Raw genomic sequence first — 23,398 nt, 5'->3', positions numbered from 1 at the left:
GATGCCATCAGCATAGATAAACAGATACCAGTCCGTAATCATTTTGGGTCACGTTAGCCAGCTGGCATCTCTTTTCTTTCTTATTTGTAATCTGTGTTCATTAAAGTTGCTGCAAGAAGGTGGGGGTGGTGCGTGGGCATGCTACACCCTTCCATTGCAAGGGAGGGGATTGCAATGATACAAACACTCTGGCTTTCTACTGCCTACTTTACAAAAAAAAAAAAAAGGAAAATTTTAATTCTTCTTAACAATTTTCAGATCTGTCCCATGCAAAAGCTGAGGCGGACAAATCACACATACATCAAGTTTCTTCCTTTCCTAGGATACAAGTGTTCTTACATACCTTTGAATTCAGAAGTGTATCTGAAGGGAGCAGTTGCAAATGCATATTGTTTCTGGTGAGAACAAACAAACGGGCATGCCTGGTTACACTGCATTCCTCCCAGGTGCACACACACACGTCACGGTCATGTTTTCCCCCCTCATACTGTATCGTTAGTCTCACTCCCCTCTCCCACGCTCCAGAAAATACCTGTGTGTTCCTTCCAATTCTACTTCTCTGCCCCATTCCCACCTCTGGTCCTCAACCTCTCCATTAACAATTTTAACCTAGCGAGTACAGGAGGAATTTGGGGAGTAATTTATTCCCTAAACTTTAAGTTCCAAGTAAGCAACAGAAGTGTCAAGATACTGAAGAGCAGCAGATTGTCACACCACAAGCCATGTGGTTGCTGCACTGTATCTCCACAAAAATTATTTGCATTACTCACACACATGAGGGGGTTGACTTGTCGTTATCTGTCATTTGAGATGCAAATATTTATTGATGGGACAGAAGTATTCCAACTTCTGTTTTTATTACTCATTATTTTAACACCGTTAGTTAAGAGGCTTTGGAACACCAAAATAACTCAGCCTATTCTGCAGTAGGACCAAAAGAACTTACATTTCATCACTATTTCATTTACACCATAAATAATCCAGCTGCAGGATCAAGATCTAAACCTAAAACTATGAGCTGAGAGCTGAAGTACAGTGCAGGAGTGTACTATTGTCATAAATAAAGCCTAAGAGTAAACCAAGTCCTTCATTAAAACCTCAACAATTATAGGACAATAACTTTGTAAATACTAACTTTTTATACCCTGTCCTAAATAGCATTCAGGTATCCAAAAGCAGTATTAAAATATAGATTTTAATGCGTTCCAAAATTTATTTCTTTTTAGCTGAATAAAGAGGACACGTCCCTTTGATACAGAGCATTGCCGCACACAGCAGCCCTTCTCTGCTCACAGATCTTCATGCCAAGCGTTATACTGTGCTTCCGCAGAAAAGCATCAGCACTTCCTTCTGCTGATTTTTCAGCCTTACACAGCCTTATTACACACAGCCAGCTACACAGCCATCATATTATTACTGAGACCTTTCTCAACTGTTCATATGCATTAAGTCCCCTTTACAGACCTGCATCTCAAAACACCCTTTTGGAAGTGGCAAATATTATATTATCATCAACATCATCACTATTAGTATTATGTTTTCAATACAATTTTAAAGGTAAGGAATGAGGAAGGGAAAAAACCCAATCCTGTGTGTGACTCTTCGGGGTACACTGTAAACGGATGGCAAAGCAAGGCAATACCATTAAAATTAACATAGTCTGACAGTTTGCACTTTCCTACATGAAGAGTATTTCTTTTGTTTCTTTTAAGTAATATGCTGGAAAATTTCCATGCAAGACAATATTTAAGAAGGTGTTGAGAAGTAAAAAAAGCAAACTCTCCAGCGGCCACTACAGCTTACAACTGCAATGCCTTTTTTCAAGATCTGGGTTCTCCAAAACAATTTCTGATAAGGATTCCCACAAGTTCTGCATGTTTTGTAGTTAATTTCGTTTTGTTCCAGGTCTCTCCTCATCAAAGCAGGAATGAGACTGATTAATGGCGTTTCTTTAGAAGTGGATGCTTCATACAGTTGATGGCAACTGTCAGTCATTGGGACCTTATACTTATTCTTATTTAAGAGATGAGAGAAAAATATCCCAGAAGACTCAAGTGTGAAGATGAAATTTTCCATCTTCCTTCTTCGCCTCTATCCTCATATACGCCAGTCACATTTTGAAGTTACTCCAGAACAGAAGCAACTGCACCTGTAAGTCTGTAAACTCTCCAGGGGGAAGGGAGTTTAGGAGTTCAGAAGAATGGCTCACCTTGCAGTAAGTTCTGAAAACTTTTTGCTATTCGTGGTAGTTCTCATTAAACAATGTGAAAACATTTTAGAAGCAAGAAGCAGTTACTGTTCTTGCTCATATTATAAAAAAGGATCCCAGCATCTTCCGCAGCAGACATGAAACAATCAGAATCCTAAATTCTAGTTCTATATTCATACAGCCCCGGTGCTTCAAAGATGTGATGGCTGTCATGTTTCGAGTTATAAATTAAAGCATGGTAATAAAATACAACAAAACAAACAACCCACAAAAAAACCCCATACCACCACTAAATCCACCATCCAGAATAGGGCAAATGATTTAACTTCAATGCACTTAAAAATAAGTGTAAAAACAGATGCTTCAAGATAACTTTGCAGTTTTCTATTCTTTGAGGCACCTTACTTCAGTAAGAGATTTGTTATTAGTATTTAAAGCTCTAAGCCACTCTGGTTTTATGCTTGAGTTATTCTAACCAGGAAACAAGGCAAAACACAAGTAATGGTGATGGATACAAAGTGCTACTTTCTCTTCAAACCTTGAAGTCAGCTCTCAATAGAAGAGTAAGCAAGATGAAGTAGTGTTCTCCCATTTCTGCTAGCACACTTTTCATCTTGACAACTGAAGGTAAATGCCAGGCTAGAGGTCTGAGCTCTTGCCATGATTCTAGCAAACCATCAAGCTATTTTCAAGAAAACGAACCTGTTCAGAGATTTTTTTTTTCTTAAATAAAACAAAATACGAAACAAAACAAAAAAACACAACAAAACTTTCTGTGCACATGCATACAGATACAAACTGAATTAACTCTTAAATTAAGAGCTGGTCAAAAATGTATGCTTCTGGAAGCTGGCAATGCTATAGAGATCTCATTTTTACCTCTACATCATTGTCTTGTTCCCAGACCCATTCATCAGTGCTGGCTGAGAGTCAGGACATCTGTTCCTGATGAAATTTTGACATTTCTAAATTTCCATTTCATTCCAAACTGGAAGAAAACCAAATATTTTTCACATTTCCTATAAATGCTCTAGAAAATAACAATTCCAGGTTAGCACACACAAGAGTTCCTTTAATTAGGATACAGGGTGTGTTTCTTCCGTCAAATATCAAACTGTTTCATTATCACCCCAACAACTGACATTTTGAAATATCTCATTTTCTAGATCAGTCAGTATTTTACAGCTGCTCTTAAAGATTTTTTTTAATTTAATGATTTTTAATAAAATAGAAAAAAAAAGTATTATATCAGAGCGATATGATACACTGAGGTGTATAAATTACTCTGTATCACACACACACACATATATATTTACAACTATACATATATTGCCTATATAAACAGTTGGTGAATGTGGAACTAAAGACTAGCTTCTCTCGTTTTTTTTTCTAAGACTGATTTATTATCTTGAACACAAAGTGAATAAAAGCTTTTCCAATAAGGCATGTGATCACCATTCCCTGTCTTCTAAGCACCTCTTTCTGTGAATTTTTTTCAAAAACAAAATTATCTTGAAGATATTGCAGTGTGGAGAAGAATCAACTTAAGGGCAACAAAACTAAAATTATCCTCAAAATTGCCTGTTATAATCAAATTTAATGCTGTAGGAGACTCCAAGTATTGATCCTAGAAGAGAAAAGAATGTGTTTATACTGCAGCAACTCAGACTTCATTTTGGGTACCCACAAGGTAATTCCTGTCTTAGGTAGAGGAGGTCCGCATCTATTTCTTGATTTATGACCCATCTGCTCACATGCCAGACTACAATAAAATCAAAAGACCCATTCTACAGCAAAAGGAAAATCCAGATGTCCATTCAATCAAGTATTATGTGCTCTGCCCTAATTAAGTTTCTTCTGCAGGCTTACAGTGAACTTCAATCTAATCCTCACCTATTCAGGTTTCCAATACAGTTTACACACTTCATACAGACGTAGGATCCCAGGAGCCCCTTGGAGCCCTGCATTGTGAAAGCATGCCATTTAGTGAGGTTTATGATTTCACAGAATCACTGAGGTTGGAAGAGACCTCTGGAGATCACCAAGTCCAGCCCCCTTCTCACAGCACGGTCAACTAGAGCAGGACCGTGCCCAGTTGGTTTCTGAGTATCTCCACAGATGGAGACTCCACAATCTTTCTGGGTAACCTGCCCTAGTGTTTCACCATCATCCCAGGAAAAAGTTTGTTCTCATGTTTAAGCAGAATTTCCTGACTTCTTTACTCTCCCTCAGTGGCCCTTCACTGCCCTCACTCCAGTATGTTCATGTCTTGTAGAGGGGAGACCAAAACTGGACTCATCACTCCAGACATAGCCTCACCAGTGCTGAGTATAGGGGAATAATCCCTTCCCTCGACCTGCTGGCAACACTTTCCCCAATGCTGCTGGTGCATTTCTGGCTCATGTTCAGCTTGTTGTCCACCAGCACTCCCAGGATTCTGTTTGCAGTTCAATTTGTCATAATCACATCAATGCAATCACTGCAAAGTTAATTTAGCACAACAGATGTTGTAATCCTGGGGAGCATTTGGCACTGGAACTGTTCATATTTTCAGGCTACCCTCTTATCATATCAGTTCTCTCCCTTCTCTCATACTAGGTGTGTGGGAAAAGTTGACAGATAAGTATCAACCACCCAATTACCACCCAATTATTGCTTCAATATATACAAAACACGCTCCTGCTTGTGGTCTAACCACTTGCTTTTCTTTTTCTCAACGGCTTCTTTCCAACATGATGCCTGTAGAGGAATAAATACACCCAACTGGCCCCGATCATCTTGTCCAGCAGCATGCTTTGGACAACCGCAAGTAGTAAACAGCAGGAAGTTCAAGAAAATCTAATGGACAACTGCAGAAAAGCTTGTCAACAGGCACATTCCCACTCATAATCCACTCATTACCTAAAACTTTGTTTTCAGCAGGAGCAACTGATCTCACCAGTTGCAAGGGGGATTCTGGTCTTGATGACTCACTGGTCTCACCTGCTCCAGCAGTGCCCAGGAAAGCCACAGCCCTGACAGTCAGCTGGTGAGAGGCTGGAGCCCTCCAGCTCCCCAACTGAGCAGGTCTCCTAGTTGAGAAGTGCACCAGAGGAGCTCACCACCACCTGAGTTCACCCACTGCCCCCAAAATTTCTCAGCTCACTTTCACTTCACGTAGATTTAATTTTGTCTGCTTTGTCACGCTGTAATGCCCACAGGTTTAGGCTAGCATTCCATGTTTACACTGCCCACCGACGAAGTTTCAGCAGTTGCCGTATCAAGGCTAATTTCTGTACTTCTTAAGGAACATATCTTGTTCGGACTGTCCCCTTCACGACAGCAGACCAGGCAGTTTGTCTCCAGCTGTGTGACCACTGCATTTCTCTCAGCAACAGATACGTCACACAGTCACAACAGACAAAAGGAAAAGCAAGCATAAGTGATATTACAATATGCCACTCTGATCTTCTTTTTACATTACTCACTTTTGTGATCAGCAACTGCTTTTGAGTAAGCAGGGTCCCTTTACTTTGCACTGTACAGCACACTCTTATTTCCAAATAAGCAATTCCCTGCCACCGCATGAAGGAGTCTCTCACTAGCCTAGGCAGTTATGCTCGTTTGTATCATTTGTCCAGGTAGACAGTACTGGTGCAAAAGCAGCTTTCATAGTTTAAGTTCTGTGTGACTACACATCATACCAAACATCATAGCAAAGTAGAAGCTGGGGGTGGCCTCCGCTTCCACTCTCTTCTCAGTAAGAATGAGAGTCCCAGGAACACAGTAAATGACAGTCCCAGTGAAAGTTCAGGTATCTATATAATGTCATATAGAACTGAATTCAATCAGCAACAGAGGCAAAAAGGGAGTGAAGAGATCCCAATTCCAAAGTGAGAATTTCAGCATCATTTCTATCAAGCCTTTTTCTCCTTCTGCTTGCAGAACTAAAAAACATTAAGTTTATCTCAGAGGATGGCACATGGGCAACGAGTAAATGTGATGACACCACAGGAAATAAATAAAAGAGCCACTTTTCCTCTGGGTCATCCCATTGCTGTAAGAAACAGAGCAACTAGACAAATACTACTGCATGCACAAATACTCAAACAGCCTTGGGAATCGAAGATTTTATGCCAATGAATACCCTCTGGGCTCTAACCTCTGTTTTTTGCACCAGTGTAACTATGTCAGCCAGATTTTTTTCTTTTTTAAATATAGTACTATAGGTTATTCCCCCCCATCCTTACAGGGGAAACCAAGACAGAGAAGATACTATTAAAAGGAAGCTTTTACTGCACTCACACTGAGAAAAAATGCAAGTGATTTCGATATATTGCTTTAACCATCCTAGTGTGACCTATGAGTGCAAACAAGGCTTTTCATCATTTCACACGAAACTTTAAAATGCATCATTTATAATATTAAAATGAGGTTTAGGTTAGTGAACCTGAAAGATACTTCATTAATACAAGGTATTGATGGTAAGGTAGTCTGGAGAACCTTAGCATTATGTTCCTCCCTGTGCAAAAGGTAACTTGGATTAATAGCCAATATATAAATACATATATCTTACATATTATAAAATACACAACATGGCTAACTGGATGTTATGCTTCTTTACGGCTCTTCGACATTCTTAGTAATTGTACAGACAATTACCTTGAGAGTTAAAATTTGATTATATTACATCAGTAACAGTTACATGAGGCTTCACAATCGCTCAGCAGTATGAAAGCTTACCAATGACAAAATTTGTGATTATGAGGGGTATTAACTACATAGGGGGAAAAAAAAAATCATTACAGTTTACTCTCTGGTTTTGGTACAGAAGCCACAGCTTTGTGTTACAGGTCCACCAGCATTATGAAAACCATCTCTAAGATTATAACTGGCCAGGCTAAAAACTCCATCTCTCCCACCTCTGCCACAATTTGACTACTGCAGAATAACCAGAAAGGTATCATCCTTGTGAGGAATTGATGGATGGTGTAGAGTTAGTCTTCTATAAGGACGACCTGCTAAAAAGACTTCCTCGCAGAGGATGGAAGATCGCAGCCCATCTGATTGTCAGAAATTTTTCTCACCTTAAAGCAAGACATCAGTGATTCCTCCTCTCTCAAGTGATCACGTTTCCCTCCCTTTCCCTTGACCTGGATGCCCATCCCTGCTGCACCCCCAAAATCTGTAAGTGCCCAATGAGTGAAGGGAGTCACTGGTGTGGGAGACCACAGAGCAATCAAGGTGTAAGATGAACACCTCCAAGGAATCGTTGATACACATCATACACATCTGAATGTCCATAAGATGCCAACTACAGTCTTAAGCATACTACTGAATATTATATAAGGTTACATCACTTATGAAAGCCACATACTTTTATGTTGTAATTTTAACTTCCTTCTCAAAACTCCAGGACCACCTTGAGACAGGCACAGAAGCCCCAAAGGCTAATTAACTGTCAAACTACCGTAGGCATGGGATATTTAACAACTGTTGGGAAAAAAAAAACAAAACAGAACACAAATATGGTCAAATAAGCACCATTCAGCTCAGGCATCCCCTTCTTCTCTACCCTGTTGACAGATAACAGAGATAGAGTCAAGGGAACAGATTTCCCCAAATGCGAATTTACTAAATACTTTGTATGGACTAATACGACACTGGTCTGCAGATGTGTAGAAAGAGGCAGCATACCAGAAGCTCTTCTTTTTCCAAGAACAAATTCTTAGCAAATGCCTGTTAATCAGCGATAGCGGCAGAAGTAGCAACCGAAAGAGCCACAGGCAATTTGGATCCAACTGCGCAGTTACAGGAATCCAGGCAAGAACTGAATGGGAGTTTCTAACAGTAACTGGAACCTGCACTCAGACAAAACCTCACTAACGGCAGCTCTGCCCCAGTAATAGGCTCCTAGTACCCACTAGTGACCTGTCACTGAAACCTTTCCCTCAGCTAAGCTGTGGTTTGGCTGTCATACTTCTGCCACCTGGATATTTTAGAAATCAGTTTTAATGGTATTCTCTCCTGGAGCTCAACACATATTTCCCATTTAACTCCCAATTTTGAGATTGGCACTAATGTGCATCTATAAATGGTTCTTTACAATGGACATTTAAACAGCAAGCATTTTATCCACTCCACTTTCTTTTAAAGGAACACTCTCAGCTTACATCTGAACACACAACTACATTACACAACAGAGATGCGTACCAGCCAACACAGACACCATCAAGGTGGGTGAGTGTACACCGCACTGGTCAGAGCTGGTAAGACAGAGCTCCATCCATGCCAAGACAGACAACGGCTCTCCAGGTAGAAACAATCATTTCGTTGTGAAGTATCTACTTGTGTTAGTGGCTGAAGCTCAAACACTGCAACCCTACGAAACAAAAACCGGTTACATAAAGGAAAATATAAATGACAGAAAATTAATAACTAATGAAAAGAAACACAGAGAAATGGATAGTACAATCAGCGAGATATAAACTTATTTTAAAGCTATTTACTGTTAATGCTCTATTGTTACTATTTTCAAAAGAAATTGGTTTAAAGTTTAAAAGAAATAGCTTTTTCAGTTATTTTCTTTACATTGCCTGTGTCTTTTTGTAGGAAGTTATCAATTCCAATGTCCTATTCCATTTCAACTGAATTAAGCATTTATGAAATAGTAATCAAGCAAAAAAAGACCTTATAGGTCACCTTATGAAAAAAAGAAATTGTAAAAAAAAATATAGAGAAAAAATCTGAGAAAGTTATTGTCAGTGAACACGTGCATCCACTTACACACAAGTGAATTATACCTGAATGATCAGATTTTGCCTAACACACAGGGAACTAAGCAAGAAATCTACAAATATCACAGCCTACAAACAGGTTTTGATAGAAATAACGATCATTGCCCCACCCAACCTCCGCAGATGAGATTTTGGGCTGCTGGAAATGCAGCAAGTTTGTACACCCTCTTCCAAATTCTGAATCCTGTCTAGCCTCCTCGTCGTTGAAAGAAAGCACCGATACTAGATGTCTTAGGGATTACGAAAATCAAATTTGTATGTATACACCACATACCAGAAACGCTTGCAAGGCTTTAATGTACTGTCACCTGAATGAATTTTTACAGTTAGCAAAATATATATAGATATACATGTGCACACACACAGTCATTGTATTATGTCACCCTGATCCACTAGGAATTCTACTGTGTCATACTAAATGAGTGTCAGCTGAGGTTACCTTTGAGGCTGAATTACCATTATAAAAGCAAAATGTCATACAAAAGCTGTGAATTTCCATACGCTCAATGTCTAGAGTATCTTGATCTGACTGATAGTAAATGATGAGGCTGGCTCAGTTTAAATCAGCGCAGCTGGAGGGCTGTTCCTATATATAATCAAGCTATCCCTGACCATATGAGCCATTCCATCAACTGAGGAATATCAGCTTCACCTTTGAGAACTGCCCTCCCATCAAGGCCAGAGGACAATAAAAGCATTATAAGCCTGGTTTGCTGATTTATGGAGCGATCTCATTAGATCTGAGCCCAAACTGCTGCTTACAAGGTGAGGGAAATAAAGTATAGTGCAATTAAAATGCAAAGATGAGATATGAGAAACTTGAGTAGATGAGCCAAGTGTAAAGAAAGCAGTAATATAAGGCTACGTGACTCAGAAGATTGCTGGACCACATCAGAAATCTGTTTAGTTAGCACTTCTTTTGGAGAATTCAGCCAACTTCTCCCTTGAAAGAAGTCTCTAAAGCAGAGGTGTGTTGTCCTCTTCTTTGGTGTCCAACAAGCACACCAACTGCTGAGCGGATGTTGTTTTCATATAACTACACACACCTCACAGAGGACTTGCCTGGAAGGATAGGAAAGGATGCTGCTTCTGAGCAGTGAGGTCTAGCGCAGAGGGAGAAGAGTTATGTGATCCCATAAAAGAAAAAAGAAAAATTGTATTTGCCCAGAATAACAGACGTTTCTTTATCTTTTTAGGCCAATCAAAACTACAACACCCTGCTATTAGTAAGACCAGTTTCAATTCAGCTTTAATCTGTCATGCCTGCACTAGAACTGGAAAGGATCCGGGGAGACAGAGACTGTTATTATCAAGCACTTACGTTATCTCCTTATAGCTGAAGGCGTTGTATAGTACAGGAGGGGATCCTTAATTGCTTACATGCCTTTAAAATAATAGTAAGACACACAAAATTGATGGATACTATGAAGAAATATGTCCCCACATTACCACTGCATTGCTAAACTCCTGTCATCTTCCAAATTACTAGGTAACACTACCTTTACGCTTAGTTATTACAGTTTTCTAAAACGTACTTTGTGCTTAAAGAAAGAGATAAATGAGAAGGAAGGGAAAAGAGAAAACGCTGTTAAGGTATTTTAGCACCTCATCCATAACTATGATGGCCTCAGCAGATAGATCCACTAAATCTCATGGTTATGAGATTATATCTCAGAGCAAAGCTTATTTCAAGAGCACTCATCATCATCAGATCCAATTGCTGAAGCAATTCAGCATACACTTAATGTTCTAATCTACTTTTTCCTTTCATTCAAGAGTGCTGATCAGGGACGGCAGGACAAGGAAATAAAGAAAAACTTCATTTGAAAGGGGAAGAAAAAAAAAAAGAAAAAAAATTCCAGAAGTGTCTAGATTCTTTTCTTGACTTGGTTAGTGGATTCACCAAACCAGTAACAACAAAAAAAATCCCAGTAGGATTAACTCTGTTAATAATAGCTTAATACGTATAGAACAAAATTTCCAAGTCCTGACATTTCAATTGTGCCAGCAAATACGTAAACACAAATACATATATATAGAGAATATAAATATATATATGAAGTCAACTTTTAACCCTTAGCATGACAAGTTTTATTCCCTAGACATATCAAGAACTTTGTAAGCAAAGACACATGAAGTCCAAATCACAGCTCCCCCTGAACCATACTTCTTACTACTGTGAAGATCCATGAAGTTAGTCACCCTTCATAGCAAGGGAAGTAAAACCATACTACTCCAGCAGCCTAGCAGTCAGCTGCTGTGAAGGAGTTTGAAAATAATGGATATAAAATACATAATCAGATTCTTAACACCTTGTGGCTGCTTCCCTACCAGTACAAAGAATTACAAGAGCACCTGTATTAGGTATCTTACAAAGCAAAATAGAGAATACACTGACGTTACAAATATTGCAGTACAACCATGGATTTAATGTAGACCTGGGTTTTTTTAAAAATGTATTACAGCACCTGTTTTTTTTTCTTTAGTTGCTGCCATTGCAAAAACAGGGAACTGTTACACATCTGCAAAACCCTGTTCGAGGATGTAGCATATACAACATCAGTAATCCACAACTTAAGTTTTGGAAGGGAAAAATGTAGCTGTTTTAATACACAGAAGAATGAAAAATTATCAGTTTAACAGATATTCCTCTCTTTTCCCTTCCAGATCTTGTATAGCTTTATCAATTGAAATAATTGCAAGCCTTTAATTAATCATGTGCATGAGGCATTTCTGTGGCTCCCAACAAACAAAGCACAGAGGTCTGACACAATAAATGAGCAATAATAAGGCTTGATCTTTCCCCCATTCAAGTCAAAGACAATCCCCCCGCTTTGATCAGTGGAAGCAGGTCCAGTCACTTTTGCTCAGTCTGCTTTAATAAAATGCTCTACATGAAAAAAATCACAATTGTGCCATGCCGTGTGGATTAATCACACACAAAATGGCTTGATCCTACTCTCACAGTGGAGTTTTGCAATTGATTTGAAATTAAAAAGGAAAAAATACATACTTAAGTTATTGTTAATAAAGCCTCTTTGGAGGTCTCTCACCTACTATCAGGCTAGCAGAACGCATTTCCAGATCTGAATTTCAAAATTAGCCTAAAGAATATAAGAGAATTATGAAAACATACTGATTTTCTCATCTGTATAACTAACACTTAAAAATATAACGTACCGCAAAATTAAAAATTACTTTAATTGAATGAAGAAAAATAACCAGAGGGAGTGGATACAGACTACTAAATAATCAGAGTAGCTTCTATAACGCTAACAACAGCCGCATCAGAACTAGCAGAAACATGATTCTAAGTTTACGCTGAAATTGTCTCCCTAACTGTTCCTCCATCTAAACACAGCCCTGCTGTGATACTTATTGCAATTCAGATGGCAAGAGATGCAACATCACGCACCCCCTTTCAGCACTCGAAAGTACACATTGTACAGACTGCAAAGGAAAAAAAAAACCACTTATGATTTGACATTATTTAAATAATACTTGGCACTCAAAATGTAACTATATTGCAGTATTTAACTCGGGATAAGTGTTTGAATCAAGTTTTGACAACCTCAGATTTTCAGGCAGACCACAAGTTTTGCTGTCTTTATTAGTAAATCTGTAAAGCTATACAGAAGTTAACAACAGCCCCCAACAGCTTATTTTTCAAAACAAATATGGTCCTGTCAGCTGAGTCCTGAAAACAGCCAAGTTTTTCACAAACCAATATCCCACGCGCTATATTCTAACCAGGGTGAGGTAATGCTTAGGAGATGTGGAGTGCTACCTGGCAGATCAGCTATTTTACCATTTTTAAAGCATCTTTATAGCCTTTCTCTGGCACATGGTAAATACAGGTCTTCCTTTATCTTCCTGGACTACCCTAATAGCATTGCCTAGGAAGACAGCACTGAAAACACGTAGCTGTTGGCATAGGGAATCGTTCTTTTGTTCTCCGGAGATAGAGGGAACACCACCCTTGTCAGGCAGCACTGAAGCGTGCGCAAGTGAGCAACCCACTTCGCCTCAGCTGCCTCCCCATAACAGGTGACTTCCCTTAAATACCCGTAAGGAAACACTCACAGAAAATAGTGTCATTGCTGACCCATCACTAGTTTGACGTCTCGTGTTTAAATATACACATATGTGTACTTATATGTTTGTGAAATGTATATTTTGAATTCAGCAATCTCAAAGAGCGGTCAGTTTGGTTCAGTGATGAACAGCATCTGGAGCTTTTCTTCACCGAGGTGCCACATCCTGGCAGTACGGGGAGTAGTTCCCAGATACACGGCACGTGCCGCCCACACCGCTACCACACAAACTGGCCAGGCAAAACTCTGCTCAGCCACGCCTCCCCCGCAGGCTGGTGCTCACCATCAAACTTCCCGTTCCTACCTGACACTGCCGCCGCCTCCTCAGCCGCGCAGCGCCAGCGCCTCGCGCCTCCGGCGGCAGTTAGGCCGAGTCCTGCCCCACGGCGTACGGCGGCCGCGCAGAGGGAGGGCAGCGCGGGCTTCGCCGCAGTTTACTCTCTAGCGAGCGACCCTGCGGCGGGGCCACGGGCGAACTCTCCTGCCGGGACAGTTTCCCGCCCCGGCCCGTCCCCAGAGCGCTTCTCGTGAGGCTTCCCTGAGGGGGGCGGCCAGGGCCCTGCCGCAGCCGTCGGGCAGCGGCCGGCGGGCGGGCAGGCCCCGGCTCGCACAGGTGCCGGAGGGCCCTTCTCCCCCCGCCACCAGAGGAGCGCCGCTGCGCCCATTCCCGGGGAGACCTCGCCTCCTAGCGCCCGCGCCGGGCCGTGCTGCGGGCAGCGGGAGAGGAGCGCCGGCTGCCTCCCAAACCCCTCCACCTTCCTGCATCGGGCCCGCTACGTGACCGACCCAGGGGGGAGGGAAAACGTAAGAGCCGGGCAAGGCCAGGAGAGAAGCGGCGGCGGGAGGAGGACGCCGGGCAGCCAAGGTTCCCCGGCTGCCCCTCAGCCAGCGGCCGTCGCCAGCCGCGCGGCCCGCCCAGCCCCGCCGAGCCCGGGGCGGCGAGGGCGGCTCAGCGTTACCTTTCGAAGAGCAGCCGGATCATGAAGATGCAGAAGGCCAGGGGGAAGGCGAGGTAGAGGTCCTCCGCCTGCGGGAAGGCGGCTTCCTCCGTGCTCTGCAGGTCCGCCCAGGTGACGTTGTGCGGCAGCCAGAACCGCTCGTTCCAGAACCAGGCGAGGATCCCTGCCATCTTTGCTTTGTCTGCCGCGGCGCCCCCCGCTCCGCTCCGCCCGCCGGCCTCCCTCGCCGCGGCGAGGCGTGTGCTGAGCGGCTGCTGGGGGAGAGGAGGATGGAGGCGTGTGTCAGCCCCGCAGCCGCAGATGATGCTGCCGAGCAGCGCGGCGCGCTGTGCCGTGCCGGCTCCCCGCCCCAGCCACCCGGCGGGGGCAGCGGCCGCCCCGCCTGTCACACGGCCGCGCCGGCCCCCATTGGCTCCCGCCCGCGCGGCTGCTCGGCTGCCCCAGAGCTCGCCGTGTCCCTCAGGCGGTCCCGGGGGTGGCCCCGCCGGGCGGCCAGAAGCAGTCTTCCCCCGCCCCTCCTCCCCTTCCAAAAAACCCCACCAAACCCGGAGCCAGACATTACAAGGCCCGGGCGAGCGGGGACTCCGTCCTGGGGGCACTCGCCGAGGCTGCCGGCAGCACCCGGCTGGGACGCAGCCTCCGCTTCAGCGCCGGCTCAGCGTCCAACGGGCCTGGCGGCGACGCGCTCCGCGCCTCGTCACCCCTGTCGCCTGGCCACCGCGGCCCTCCCTCCCGCCGCTCAGCCGGGCTGACTCGCCGTGCGGTATTGCCGGGCTCCCGGCGAGCCTGGAAAGGCTGTCGCTGATTTAAATGGGCAGATGGCAGCAACAAAAAGCCCTCCTTTTCTGCACAGCCACGCGGACCGGTACCGGCTGCGTCAGCCTGGTCCCCGCGCAAGTAACCCCTGCCAGCAGCGCTGCTATCTGCCCTATCCTGGTGAGCCGTTTAAACGGCAGCGGGACTGTCCTGGGAGAAAGGACCCCCCCGAAACATTAATGACTGAACCCTGTATGCATGTACAGCAAACGGGCGTAAATGAGGCATGGAAAAGTGTCTGAGAGCATACCGCTCATCAGCAACAAAAGTGACTTTGCTTCCAGCTAAAGAAAACCTTTTTGTCTTTACGCAGGTTTTTACTTTCGGTTCCTTATCTCACTGCCCAGTCCCGCCAGAGACAAGCTGCAAGAGGAAAACTACGATTGTCTCCACTAGACTTTACAGCAAAGGTGACTAGCAGGCTTTAGTGTAGCTGTAGCCACTGGACTAGACACATGGTGGTCTAGGCACACACAAAATTACTTCAAGTAGTAGGTACACTGCTCCTGTAATATCACTATTTTGTCAGCCCTGCCTCACTTTATTTTAGATGGCTTCAGTTTTCTCCCCTGTACCATCACACTCTCCAGCTGGCTACTGAATACTGAGACACTGACTTCTGCACATGGCATACTCCAGAGTTTTATCATCCTGCCTTTAGTTTTTCTGCTAGCTTGCTCTTTTCCCCCTACTGGCTCTACTTGCCCTTCCTGAAAAATTAATTGCACAGCTCCTCACATCTGTGCTGACATTTCTGTGCTGAAGAAAATTCTAAGTTAAACACATGACCCTGATGCTGTGAAAAACGCTATACCGATTTAAACAAACCAAACCATTTCTATATATAGGAAGAATTTCCATCTAGGACATTTCGGGGAAGTTTCAGGGAATGCTTTGGCAGGATGGCTTAGGAGCCATGCGGGTGAACCTGCCACTGGATGCATCTGTTTTATTGCTGAGCCAACATCTGAAGTGTCTGTAAATATTCTGATTTAGTTCTTGTGGTTGCTTCCTGGGGAGAGAGAAAAGAGCTGGTAGCTGGAGGCTGCTGCATGGACACCTAGTCCTTCAAATCACCTGGAAAAAAGTGTGGACTCTAGCACCACTGCCAGATCCCATCTCTTCCTTCACTGCGATTAGCACGGAGCTCACTGCCTGTGCCTATCTGAGCCCTCAGCTCCCCACTGGTCCCAGCCCTGTGTGTAATCGTCTCAGTATTCTACTATGAGTCTCTAACATGAGCTATCTGTCAAAACCCAGGGCTTTGCTGTGATTTCAGTTCAGAGGGAAGACTGACCACGGGAGTTGCGCACCTCTAATACAGCCTTCTTTACTTACAAATAATGATTTTCCGAGCAGAAGAAAACACTTCCTTGCTCAAATAAGCAAGACCTCTTTTTGCCAGTGCTGAAAATGTGACCAGCTAATATCTCCCTTCCTCCTTCCAATCTCTCTGTCTTGTTTTCATGGCTGGATTTTACCCCTCTTCCAGCTGACTTGGAACTCCCCTAGAACTTCCCCTGGGAGCTCATCTTCCAGCCCTGTCTCACAAACACCTGAGCTGGCTCCTGCACATATACATATGCCTCTTTTCAGTTACAATACCCAAATCATCCAGTGTGTCCTCAGAGTGACCTCAGAAGCATAAACTTTGAAATCTATTGATGAAAATCTCTTTAGATATCATTTTAATAGCTGACAATACACAGATAACCATTTGCTTCATTAATGATAATTGTGTTTAAGGCAAAGTTAATTTTAATCAGAAAATTGGCATCATTATTCTGCACCTGAAGGTGACCTGTCTTTTTGCAGCATATTTCAATATTCCAATCAATTTAGAAGTATATTCAATACTTATATCAGTTTCTAATACAATGAAGTAGTTCTTTCCCAGCCCGTACTGAGGCTCGCAGGTGCTGGTGCTCAGCATTGCCTATGTACAGATACAGGAGAGGAACAGATCTTTGCAAAGTGAACCTAGCAACAGTAACAACTGATGATGCTTAAGAGCTTAATTCCTGCTGAAAAATTAGTGTAATTGACTTTTGTGTCAGACTAAAATTATGTTAGGACAACAGATCTCTAAGCATATCTGAAAAGGAATGACGTATCTGAAAAGGAATGACATATCTGAAACGTTTGGGAGGATGACCAATTAAAAGCTTTTAATTGAATTCAAATTGTAGCAGCAATTATATAGATGTAGCCAAGACAGGACTATGGAATGAGGATGCCTGAATCTTGTGCTTTAGAGGGAGACATTACTAGGGTTTGTTTTTCTGCCCCCTAAAACTGTTATATCACAAAAGGGAGCCCAACAGAATTTTAAAAACTGTGGTTTCATATGTGGTCTCCTATTCTGAAGCAACTTATTCCAAGACAGTGCTAGAGCTTGGCAAAAAAAAAAAAGTAAAGTGCTGAAAGTCAGTCTGTTTCCTCAAAAGCCCAAAAGCCCAGCCTGGGCAGTCTTCGTAAAATGCAAGAGTTAGTAATAACTAAACTGAACTTCTGTTTCTGCTCCAAAAAGAAAAAGAGAAAACTAACAGATTGTACATCGCTAGTTCAAGGCCTTGAGCAACCAGCCGAGTGACCACTCTAAAATGAAGGACTTTGTTTATGTCTTGTTTGTTTGTTTGCTTAACATCAAGAAGTCAGGTTAGATCTCAGGCACAAAAGAAAATGTTCTTTAGCTTTAGGAATAAAATGATTGTTCTTAGTCTAATGAAGCTCCTCCTTCAGGCTTAGAACAAGTGTATTAAATGCATTTTCACACAACAGAAGACTTCCTTTGCCCACCAGCCTCACTTCTCCCCATGGCCACAAACTTCCAGTAGCCTCTTTACATCAGATTAGAAGATTACTAGTACTTACTTCCTCACAGATCAGAATAAACCGTGTACTTTCCAATGTAGATATGTTTTAATACATGAAAATTCAGAAAGTTTTCTGGAAAACTTAAATTTTTTTTCTATCAATATTAAATTGCTTAAAATAGACAGTGGTTTATGCTGTCTTACACTTCCACACAGATACAAACACACACACAAAGCAAAGGTTAAAAATAAAAATGAGCAGTATTTAGACATTACTCTAAGATAAGAGAGTTGCTTTAAGTAATGGGACACAGGATCAGGACGGTGTTCCAACAGGTACTGCAAAAATTGTATAGAAAAGCAGCATGCTGTTCAAAGTCATCTGTTTAGTACAGAAATGCCATTTAAAGTTTTCAAGCACTACATTCATGCTGCAAATATGGCTCGAGTTACAAGCTCATAACAAAACCTTAGAGGCTTCATTGAAGGATATTGACAGCGAACTTTTTACTGGGGGGATGTCTCAAAAGCAGCTTTACTAGTTTACAGTGGGTATTAGCCACTATTTTTATTTACCTGTCATGGTTTATTTATCCATCTGCAGTCAACAGGAGCATGTATCACATCTCTAAACCACTTTGAGTGAGTTTGGTAATACGCATTTGTTAGCACCAACATGTCTGTGCCATACTGCTGGCCAGCTGGAAGAGTTCCTCCACCAAAACAGGAAAAGCTGCAGCAAAATCTCTTGATTTTAAAGGACTGCTAAAGAATTGAAAGCAACCGGCCAAATTTTTTATCTCATGTAGTCTGCTGTAATTCTGGAGTAGTGCCAGGCTTACATGCACGGAACTGCAATCAGACTCTGTGCCAGTCCATTTAATGGATCAGATAGTACAGGTGCCAATAACATGATCCACTGAGACTTTTTGTTATCCAAATCCAAACCGGGTTGGTCCTGAGCAGAAGAGGTGGCTATGGCTGACCCATGTAAAAGCAGCGGTGCCAGTCCCATTTCCGTAGGTCCGTATCATTAGGCCACTAGTGATGTGCCTAGCAGAAGGGCCAAGAACTGCCTGGGTGTTGCATGACTGCTATGCAACCTCCTGGGGAGGGTGGAGGATCACGGGCACGAGGGAAGCAGCAGTGGAAGGCATGGCCCTGAGCTCTCATTCTTCTAATACGTCTTCTACCTGCTGGTCCCAGCAGCTGTGGGAACTTCCAGTTTCTTTTGCTGCTAGTTTTGCCAGCTTCTCTAATAATTTCACCCAAGAAGTAAAGTCACACTAACAGAGTAGCAGTCTTCATTACAAAAGCTATGCTGGGCCAGTCAAATCAGTCCTGACTCCTGCATGGGGTTGTATCAGTCTGAAGAGACCAGTCTGGCTTCACCCAATTACCAAACGACGTACCCTGAATTCAAGTCACCAGCAGAGCTCTATGTAGTAGTGCTTAAAATAGATCAATACAGTAGGTGTCCCCAGGTTATATCACTTCACAGCCTTCCAAATTTTTTATCTTGGCAGACAGGCAAGTTTTGTCACTTGGGAAGAGGTGCAATGGTAATTAGTTTGGCTGTTGTGAAGAGATGTGTGGACAAGTAGCTCTAGCTGAAAGAGAGGGAGGGTTTGTGCTTTGTGCTGGGCTCCAATTAAAGACAAGACCTGAAGCCAAACTGCTCTGTGAGGACTGGTCAGAAGGAGAGGAGGAAGCAGGGATCGCCTGAGTCACTGTATGTCTCCATGCTTCATTTGTCTCCATTGTTCACTTTGGTTTAGCTTTCTGCTCTAGATTTAAAGAAAGCGTGCCAAAGTGTACATCCTAATTATGATACAGTCATAGTTTGCTTGATTTCAATGTTGCTTAACTACTTGAGCTTACGCTAAACTGAACTAGACCTTATTCAAACTACAGTAAGAGTAGTCAGAATCTTCTGCACCAATTTTAACTAAATTATCCTGAAAGAATGCTTCTAATGAGGTTTGCACAACTCTTAGCACAGACAGACAGCTGGAAAAAGTGCCAGTTTTATCTCAAACTAGATACACTGCATTACACTTAACTGGCATTTCAGAAACATCTACTTCACGCCTATTCATGTGGCCAGGTTTGGGCTATAGAGTCACATTATAATTTACTTATTCCTGGACTTTTGTTACTAAAAGTTTTGTTATTTGTAAACCAAACTGTATTTCCTGAAGTAATACTTAGTCTTGAAAAGGTTGAATTGACTCCATTGCTTGGTGATTTTTTTGTGTGTTTTTCCCCATTGCATTTCACACCAAGAAGAAGAAAGAGATGCGGCAATTTTGTCTTGAGTGCTTACTTCTGTCTTGTGTAGGGGAGAACCCTGGTGAGATCAATGCTCCTCCTGCTCTGTAAAGTGAGGCTGATTGTAGAGTGGGTGCATCACAGACAGATGGACAGACAGACATCCTCATGGAATGGCACAGAAGACTGCAAAATTTGTAAGTCAGCTTAGTGAACCGCAAAAGAAGTAGTTGCAAACACATACAGCTCTAAGCTTATAATCTGCATACCATGATCTAACTATGTAAGCATTCTACTAAACAAGATTAGAAGTGGTTATTAGAAACATATTTTAGCATAACTAATTGTATTCTACATATATATGTAGAGTTGAGATAATTTTTTTTTTTAGAAAAGATTCCAAACCTGTAAGGTCTTTGTCTCTTTTAACCTAGAAGCCAGAGTTCCTAAAAGCATATAGGGTTGAGATAAGAAAAAAATCCATTAGATATTAATGGTTTTGTGGTTTTATATCATTTAAGTACAATCCATCTCTGAAATCAGTGGCAGTTTTGTCTCTGACTTCAAAGGAAAACTATCAGACTAATAGAAAAGGCAGGTGGCCGAGCTTATTATTTTCTGTCTGACTGTCATCAAGTTGTTGCTATTTTGCTTTAACTAGTGTACATTTGAACTTCATAGAAATCAGAAACAAAACAAAGGAGAAAACTCTTTTAACTGATTAGAGGTACCATCAAAAGAATTTCTGTAAAACTGAACAAATTATGTCAATGAATAACTCACTGGAAACAGAATTTTGTCAGGGGGCATCCTTTCACCAGGCGCAGAGCAGTCTCACTATTTGATTAATTTCCCAGTTAACAGTAGATACTGTTGAGGTTGGTGGTCTTCATCAATCCAGGGTAACCAAATTCAGGTATCAAACTACATGCTGATCAGCACTGATGCAAAACACTTTTTGTGCTAGTGCTGCCTCCTTATACTCTGGCTTTTGTTACAGTGCTGAGGCGGCTTTTCCTTCTGCACAATGAAGGGGGCCAGGGTATAATTTGGGAACTTTACAAACATAAATTGTACGTTGGAAACTGCTTTTTGTTAGCTAACCCACTTCATAAAAGACCAGAATAAATACAGCTGCAAAAGCTCAGGAGCTTCCCTGTTGGGCGAGGTCTGTATCAAGACAGCTAAATTAAATAGGAGAACTCCAAACCAAGCAAATGGGGGTAGCTGAATAATATCAATTAACACTGACAGGCTTTTTTAAAAAAAAAAAAAAAATTCCAAAGTTTCAGTCAAAACAATGTCTTTTTCTTGGAACGGATACTCCATGGGGAAAAAAAAATTGGTATCCCTTAATGTTAAACGTAGTCTTTTAACTAACATTCTTATCACTGTCATTATTTGCTATTGTTTATCAATAAAAGAGGTTTTCATTTACTAAAACCCCAAGTAATTAAACCTCAGGAAGAAAGTGCTGCTTCTAGAAATAAGAACTCATCACAGAAAAACAAATGAAATAACGCAAACCACAATGCACTCATTTCTAAGTATGCATTTAGGATATCAACAGAGGATGAAGATCCAGCTGGCTGGGGCCCAAAGGGTTGGCAGGGGGAGTAGGAAAGGGAGTTAAAGGGACACAGTTTAAAGTAAGGAAGAGATTATCTTTCTTTATCCTGTTGCACCTTCCAGTGGATTTGATCACCAAGTACAACATATTTTTGTTCTGCTCTCAGGGACAGATGGAGGATGGAGAGAAACACTCTGACATGATTTCAGCTGAACCTGAATCGCTTGGATGAGGCTGGTGCTCTCTGGTCTCGCCACAACAAGTTCAGGTTCTTCAGTCTTTTTCTTTGGAGCTCAGTTTCTGCTGCTTGTGAATTCTCACAGCTGTGGTTCAGAGCAGAAGAAAAGCTGCAGCCCTTAGGAATGGGGAACGGAGCTGAGATGAGTTATACCCCACTGCCTCAATTATAGAGCAAAATTTTCCTGCACCAAAGCAGCACCATAACAAGCTTTTTCAAGAAAAGATAGGGGAGGGCAGGCAGCGTGCTGTAGCTGCACAATTTCAAACACACAAAACCTCTTCACACAAGCTGTGGTTAAGCAGAGCCAGACACACACAGCTGCATTGCATTCCAAAATACATCCCCACCTCCTGATTTGCCATCTTTAGATAAATGCCACTTCTTTAAAGCACATTAAGTCCCCTGTTATATTTTTCAAGTCCTCTAAAGCACAGCTCTTTGAGGGAGGACAGGGATAGGATGGGGACGGTTCTACCATTTTTATGAAAATGTTGTGTAGTTTCTAGCTTGAATTTCCACTGAAATAAACACTTCCTGGCATGGGGTCATATGTTGTGCCTTTTGCCACATGGGTGTTTAGATCCCATTTGAAGTCAGTCAGCACCTAAAGTCACAACACAATGGCTATAATCCTCTGCTTGTTGCAGTATATATGTATGATTTTCCTTGTGCCATAATAGAACGTTTGATGTATTTATTTCACTACCATAATATTCTATGTCAGTCTGAAAGCAGAGGGTCCAAACAAAGTCCCAGGATTAAATCTTCAACACACATCTTGTAAAGTTTTACACTCTACAGTATATTGACTCAGGCTCTGTAGTATTATAAAAAGAAGAAAAACCCCACTTCATAAATACTAACATTTTATCAGCATTAAAAGTGGTCAGCATTTATACACTTAAGTTTTAATGACTTTTAAAATAAGAGTTAGGAAAATACTTTACTGCTTTCCCTTTGGTAAATTTAGTCTATTGTGCTGAATTGTGTTTTACTGAATCTATTATGTGAAGTAGAACAAACCCAGGGATTAAGAACTGTAACACTGAGCACTAAACAAAGTGCAAGAGTCTGCAAGGATGGGCTGAGTTAATAACAGTGTGGATAGTTAACATGTGAGGGAGCACTTAGTGTCAATTTGTCAACTCCTTTTAACCAAGTTGGCAGTAGCAATTTTCTCCTTTTTTTTTTCTTTCCACCAATCAATGACTGTAAAAAGACCCAGTAGTCAATGCTTTGCAGGTGTTCTTTTGTAACAAGATAATATTAATTAGGTATTCAAATCCCTAATTGCCATTTATTTCTTTGACTTTCTGCATCCAGGATTTTTTAATGCTTTCCTTTTGCAGACTTTTTACTGCTTTCTAAGCTATTTTTCTTTCTCACTTGACTGCCTCTCTTCTGTCCTTTCCTGTATACGTGGTCATTTTTCCACTCTCTTATTATTCAAACTCAATGCTCACTAAATTTAAGCTGTAAAAATATATTTTTTTACTGCAGTATTATTTGAGATGGTTAGTAGATTTATTTATTAGTGCACTCAGAGAATTATGATGTTCTGTTTGATTTCATGCTGATTTGATTGCAAAATCAGCCTAGGAACTGAGAGAAACCAGGAAAGAGCATATAGGCAGAGGCTGTTTCAA

At 41.9% G+C, this 23,398-nt stretch overlaps 1 protein-coding gene across 2 annotated transcripts in view; it reads right to left on the bottom strand.

Moving 5' to 3' along the window:
* Positions 1-14,285, bottom strand: part of CERS6 (ceramide synthase 6) — a 126,076-nt gene extending 111,791 nt beyond the window's left edge. For both annotated transcript variants that reach the window (XM_075153127.1, XM_075153125.1), the window contains exon 1: positions 14,039-14,285. In XM_075153127.1, coding sequence (XP_075009228.1) covers positions 14,039-14,208 — 170 coding nt within the window. In that variant the 5' untranslated portion in view covers positions 14,209-14,285. The remainder of the gene's footprint in view (positions 1-14,038) is intronic.
* Between the last annotated feature and the right edge of the window lie 9,113 nt (positions 14,286-23,398).

This window comes from Calonectris borealis, chromosome 6, assembly GCF_964195595.1.
Source record: "Calonectris borealis chromosome 6, bCalBor7.hap1.2, whole genome shotgun sequence".
Taxonomy (NCBI): domain Eukaryota; kingdom Metazoa; phylum Chordata; class Aves; order Procellariiformes; family Procellariidae; genus Calonectris; species Calonectris borealis.
The sequence above is the reverse complement of the archived record's forward strand: the minus strand, read 5'-3'. Positions and strand labels throughout refer to the sequence as shown.